The 5,284-nt window shown below is 57.6% G+C and overlaps 3 protein-coding genes across 3 annotated transcripts in view; 1 reads left to right on the top strand and 2 right to left on the bottom strand.

The window, feature by feature from the left end:
* KIAA1191 (KIAA1191 ortholog) overlaps positions 1–904 on the bottom strand; it is an 8,476-nt gene extending 7,572 nt beyond the window's left edge. The window contains exon 1 of the mRNA XM_010719068.2: positions 758–904. Within this exon, the coding sequence (XP_010717370.1) occupies positions 758–904 (147 nt within the window). The remainder of the gene's footprint in view (positions 1–757) is intronic.
* Positions 7–3,549, top strand: ARL10 (ADP ribosylation factor like GTPase 10). The gene is made up of 4 exons (XM_003210355.4): positions 7–1,079; positions 1,422–1,584; positions 1,669–1,844; positions 2,255–3,549. The coding sequence occupies exons 1-4, from the start codon at positions 903–905 to the stop codon at positions 2,429–2,431; spliced, it is 693 nt and encodes a 230-aa protein (XP_003210403.1). The 5' UTR covers positions 7–902; the 3' UTR covers positions 2,432–3,549.
* A 96-nt stretch (positions 3,550–3,645) lies between these two features.
* On the bottom strand, positions 3,646–5,205 carry NOP16 (NOP16 nucleolar protein). Its single transcript, XM_003210354.4, has 3 exons — positions 5,072–5,205; positions 4,318–4,424; positions 3,646–4,083 (listed from the first exon to the last, which is right to left on the bottom strand). The coding sequence occupies exons 1-3, from the start codon at positions 5,145–5,147 to the stop codon at positions 3,940–3,942; spliced, it is 327 nt and encodes a 108-aa protein (XP_003210402.1). The 5' UTR covers positions 5,148–5,205; the 3' UTR covers positions 3,646–3,939.
* Between the last annotated feature and the right edge of the window lie 79 nt (positions 5,206–5,284).

Here is a 5,284-nt window from a genome sequence, read left to right as displayed (position 1 = left end):
AGCGTTTATAGGCGGCCGGTCTCGCGAGATTCAACTGTGCGCGCGGGGCATGCCGGGAGATGTAGTCCGTGCAGATGGGCGCGAGAAGGGGACGAGGCGCATCGGCTCTGCACAGCCATAGAGTCATAGAGTGGTCTGAGTTGAAAAGGACTACAATGATGAACCAGTTTCAACCCCCCTGCTATGTGCAGGGTTGCCACCCACCAGATCAGGCTGCCCAGAGCCACATCCAGCCTGGCCTTCAATGCTTTCAGGGATAGGGCATCCACAGCCTCCTAGGCAACCTGACCTCGCATTCGAGGCTGCGTGGCCTGGGGCAGCTCCAGCTGGGTGTAAAGGAGTTATAGGTTTGTCCTCCCACGGACATCATGGCCACCACAGCCCTGTCCTCCACCGCTATACGAGCCCTGTCCGCTATACGAGCCTCCCTGTCCGGGGAGGCTCCGGACCCCACTGCCTGCCTCCCTCTTTCCATAGAATCACAGAATTGCTGGGCTGGAGGGGACCTCAAAACCCACCTGGCCCCAACCCTGCCGTATGCTGGCTGCCCCCCACCGGATGAGGCTGTGCAGGGCCCCATCCCACCTGGCCCTGAGCATCTCCAGCTGCTCCAGTAGCGAATTTCTTCCTAAAGTCTCACCTAAGCCTCTTTTAGTTCAATGCTATTCCCCTTTGTCCTATTACTGTGACCATTACACCGTGTAAAAAGGTCAGTTCCTCTTCCCCTCCTGCTTATAAGCTCCCTTAAAGGACCTACCAACCCTCCCCCTTCCTCTCCCCCTCTCTCTCCACCCCCCGCGGTCGGAGCGGCCCCTTTAAGCGCGGCGGTGACGCCGGGGGCGGGCACATCTGGCCATACATCTGGCTGCCTCGTACGCTGCCAGTGCCGGTACCGGTACCGCATGGCTCCGACCGGCGTCCTGCGTAACCTGACGCTGGTCCTGGGAGCCGCCGTGGTGGTGCTCGGCTCCCTGCTCTTCATCGCCTGGAAGCTCTACTTCCGCGGCACCGAGCCCGCGGGCACCTGGGACGGCTGGGAGCTGCGGGAGCTGCAGGAGCGAGACCCGGCTGGTAGCACGGTAAGGGGATCCAACCCGCCATTCCTTGGCCCGGGGGCACAGCGGCGGGGCTGTCCTTCGCTGGGATCCCCATTGGGAAGGGGAAGGGCACGGGGTGGGGGCTCATTCCCCGTGGTGCTGAAGCTGCTAGATCTGAAGTCTCCGCCCAGAGCCCACACAGCTGGAGAAGGGGGTTTGGGGTGGGGGTATCAATGGGACCCCCCAAGCCCTTCCTGTGGAGCAAGGGGGCTCGGTGTTTGGAACCCCCCGGTTTGGAAAAGGACGTGTGGGGTCTGGGGGCCGGCGGGACCCTTTGCTTCAGTCCGGCTCCCAAGCAGCCCCGCTCTGTCCTGCTGCCCGCAGGCGGTGTGGAAGCAGGTGCTGGTGCTGGGGCTGGACGGCGCAGGGAAGAGCAGCGTCCTGCACTACATCTGCAGCCAGAAGGCCAGGACGCGCATCCCGCCCACACTGGGCTTCAATTCTGCCCAGCTGCACGTCGGGGGGCTGGAGATGGACCTGCTGGAGGGTAAGGCAGGCCCCTCTTTCCCCGTGGGGATGCAGCAGACCCGCATTCCCCCACGCCGGCACTGACGCTGCCCATCTCCCACAGTGGGCGGCAGCTACAACCTGCGGGCTTATTGGCCGCTCTACCTGAGCGATGCCCACGTGCTGGTGTTCGTGGTGGACTCGGTGGACAGGTCACGCCTGCTGACCGCACGCCAGGAGCTGCACACGCTGCTGGCTGAGGAGCCCCGGCTGCCACTGGTTGTGCTGGCCAACAAACAGGTAGGTGCCTCCCAGTGCTGACTGCAGCCAAACCAACCCTCCCGAGGGCCTCAAGGGCAAATCCTTATGACCCAAATCCCCCGGCTTTTGCAAAACCTGTGCTCTCAGTCCCTACATCCTCCAGACATTATCACAAGTGTGGGCGCTGCTCCTCTTGCCCCATCAAATAAGTTTCAAGAGTGCAGCACGCAGAAACTCAAAGGGGAAATCCACTGCCCAGGCAGACGGCCAAGTGCATGCCTGCTGCTGTTTCCCATTCGGTTCCGCTGCAAGAGCAAGCAATCCCTGTTAGGGCTGCATGGCTGGACGAGTTCTTGCCAGCCGGCAACCGGATCGGCAGACACTGCTGCTCCCCGCCCATGGGCTTGTGGTCACACCACCCTCCTCAGCCACCTCCTCTCTGCCCACAGGATAAGAGCGATGCCCTAAGCACGGAAGAGCTGCGGGAGGAGCTGGCCCTGCACTTGCTCAGTGGGCAGCGGGAGCTCTTCCTCCTGCCCACCAGTGCGACCTGGGCTAGTCTGAGCACGGCCACCAGCGTCCTGCACTTGAAGAGCCTGCTGGTCACCCTGCTGTCCCAGCCCTGAGCAGACGGGCTCCCACTGGGATGGAGGGAGCTGCTGGAGCTGGGACTGCATCCTGCAATGTTTGGGGTTGGGCTGACACATGGCTGCACGCAGGATGCGAGCAGCGGACTCTGCTCTCTGCCACAGGGAGAGGGCAGATGCGTCCCCCAGTTCAGAGCAGCAACAGCACAGGGCAGAGCCCTGCACCTTACACGGCAGCCCCACAGAATACTGAACCCAGCTTGCTGTCTGGATGGAAGCCCATAAGGTGGGCAGGAGATGCAGAGCAGTGTGAAGCCATAAGGAAGCTCTTGGAAAGCTGAAGCAATCCCTTCCCCTGCCATTATGGCAGTAGGGTCTGGATTCATAATGCCCCTGCCCCCCCACAGGGCACCCTGGAGCTGATGTGGCTGATGCAGCCCCCTCCCTGCTCACACAGGAAGAGATGAGCCCACAGTGCTTACCCAGGATCTAGGGGAAGAAACAGCCCCTCTGCCTGCAGCAGAGTTCTCAGCTTTCCTGCAGATGAAGACCACGTGGGCGCTCCTTCCTGACAAACATGCCAAGCCACGTGATGCTGCCCTGCAGCCCAGGCTGGTCTGATGCACAGCCATAGGCAGGAGCCCCTCACCTGAGCTGAGCACAGCTCTCCCTTCTCCAAGCAGGGGGAGTATTTTAAGTATTTAAAAGCCTGTTGAGCAGAGATGAAAGCAGGTACCTGGCACCCTGCTCTGCTTCCCCTGCTTCATCCTGAACAGGGGATATGAGTGTGCTGTTTGCTCTGCTGCCTGTTCCATCCTCGTCTCAGGAACTGCAGAAAGTCCTGTCTGCAGGAGAAAAGGCTGCTGCATTAGGACAAAGGGCTGGGCCCTTGGAAACTGACAGGGGAAACCGGGGAGCACGTGGGGTAAGGAAATACATGCCAGCTGGTCTCTGCTGTGAAACCTTTTATACAATTGCTCCTTACTCTTATGAATAAATGAGGTTGATGAATTGGCTCTGTTCTCTGGCTCCTTGCAGTAAAGGGGCCATCAGCCCAGGCTCACTGAACTGAGGGCAAAGAATTTGCTTTGGGGGAAGCAGCTCCTGCTGCTTACAAGGAAATCAGCAAGGGCACTGCCTACCCCTGCAGTCCCCAGCCCTACCTACAGAAGGTAATGCATATCTGCTGTCTGTGTACTACATGTCAGTGCCAGGAGTTCTAATAGGAATGGAAGCCTACAGGCAAAACATTCCCACCAACATGAAGCATAATTTATTTTAACAAGGTGGAAAAAGCACTGGCTCACACTCAGAAAAGAGGGAGTGGCATGGCACATTCAGTCTGCATGCCACAAGCCTCAGTCAAGAATCTTTCATGCCTGGTTATAACTCTGTTTAATGAAGGTCCTTCCTCCATCACTAGAAGCTTTGCACAGCTCAGCCTACCCAGAAGCCACAGCCGATAAGTGACAGTCACCTGCCTGTGGTTCAGAAAAGGTAGCACCAAGTCTGTGCTTGCAGGCAAACCAGAGGACAAAAAGGGACAGTCACTGCACATCCATCTTCTCCTGCTTGAGTGATGCAACAAAATCCTTGTACTCCTCAGGATAGAAATTTTTGTACACGCCGATCTTCCTCTTGATCTGTTTGGGAGTGTCCTGGTAGTAGTTCTTTTCATCACGAGCCATTTCCTGTGACAAAGCCGAGAATACCTCAGAGGAACAGCAGACACAGATCTGCACAGCCACGCTCCAGGCAGGCTGCAGCCAGTGCCTGCCAGGATCCGGCTGAGGTTCAAAGCACTATTTCCCCTGAGAAATCAGCTGACCACAAACCAAGATCCAAGGCAGGGATGTGTGGCAACTCCCATCATGCAGAAGAGCCAGAAGCGAGCTGTTCCTTGCTTTGAGGCACCCAGTGCTTACCTTGTAGTTCTCCCCATGGTTCTGTATCATGTACTGCACATAGTCAATGAGGTCTCTTGAGAGCGTATTTGACTTCTTCTCAGGAAGACTGGCCTCAAATTCCATCTCTAGGCAGAAAGTAGAGGCACCGTGATGCAGGCAGGCAGGGGAGGGAGGGAAGCAGCACCTCCCAGAGTTGAGCTTCTGCGGCACAGCTCTGTGCCTGCATGCTGCACTGCTGCCCAGCACAACCGAGCAGGAAAATGAATGAGACAATGAGGAAAATGAACGAATACTGCAGGCATGCAGCCCTGCAGCTCACACTGTGAGGAAGGAGCTGCTGCTGCCCCTGCTGCGGTGTCTGACTGTGCACAGCTGCTAAAGCACTGCTGTCACTGCTGTTGTACTCAGAGTAGGGCAGCCACAGGTTCTTGTCCCACTGGTGTGGGACATCATTGAGTTTGGACTCAGAGTGATAAGAAGCCCACTGGGGCAGCAGGTGGAAAAAGGCAGCACAGAAGAGAAAGGAAACTCACGGGACAGGACAGGCTGGGAAGAAGAGCTGTTTTTGTTCCAGTTCAGCTCCAGCCTGGCTGGGAACCTTCTGTGCACACTCACAAGCCTTAAAACAATTGCATCAAGGTTTGTACGAGAACTAACAGCTTTCCCTGCCTGAGCCCCTCACAGCTGCAAGCAAAGACCGAACACCTCCGGGATCCCAATGCGCTGACAGCAGCACAGCAGGACGCCGCTGGCAGCACAGCGCAGCACTGACCGCTCAGGACGTAGGGCTTCCGCACCAGCGTCTTCTCCTGCTCCTGTCCATCACTCTCCGTCTCCATCCTCTGCATTGAGATAAAAAGCACCTCGAGAAAAGTGTGTTTGGAGAGGGCTGCCAACACGTTACTTCTCCAGGCCTAAACGGCCCACGGACCGGGACATCTCCCACATCTTAAATAAAGCTTTTTTTCCCTTTTTCCCCCATTCA

This window comes from Meleagris gallopavo, chromosome 15, assembly GCF_000146605.3.
Source record: "Meleagris gallopavo isolate NT-WF06-2002-E0010 breed Aviagen turkey brand Nicholas breeding stock chromosome 15, Turkey_5.1, whole genome shotgun sequence".
NCBI classification, from domain to species: domain Eukaryota; kingdom Metazoa; phylum Chordata; class Aves; order Galliformes; family Phasianidae; genus Meleagris; species Meleagris gallopavo.
This window is presented reverse-complemented; position numbering and strand designations above follow the sequence as displayed.

Excerpts from the sequence above, each read along its gene's own strand:
- ARL10 (XM_003210355.4), top strand. The coding sequence starts at position 903 with ATGGCTCCGACCGGCGTCCTGCGTAACCTGACGCTGGTCCTGGGAGCC. Across the intron at positions 1,585-1,668 it reads GGAGATGGACCTGCTGGAGG|TGGGCGGCAGCTACAACCTG; the intron begins GTAAGGCAGGCC and ends CATCTCCCACAG. Across the intron at positions 1,845-2,254 it reads TTGTGCTGGCCAACAAACAG|GATAAGAGCGATGCCCTAAG; the intron begins GTAGGTGCCTCC and ends CTCTGCCCACAG.
- NOP16 (XM_003210354.4), bottom strand. The coding sequence starts at position 5,147 with ATGCAGAGGATGGAGACGGAGAGTGATGGACAGGAGCAGGAGAAGACG. Across the intron at positions 4,425-5,071 it reads GAAGCCCTACGTCCTGAGCG|AGATGGAATTTGAGGCCAGT; the intron begins GTCAGTGCTGCG and ends CTTTCTGCCTAG. Across the intron at positions 4,084-4,317 it reads ACCATGGGGAGAACTACAAG|GAAATGGCTCGTGATGAAAA; the intron begins GTAAGCACTGGG and ends GCTTTGTCACAG.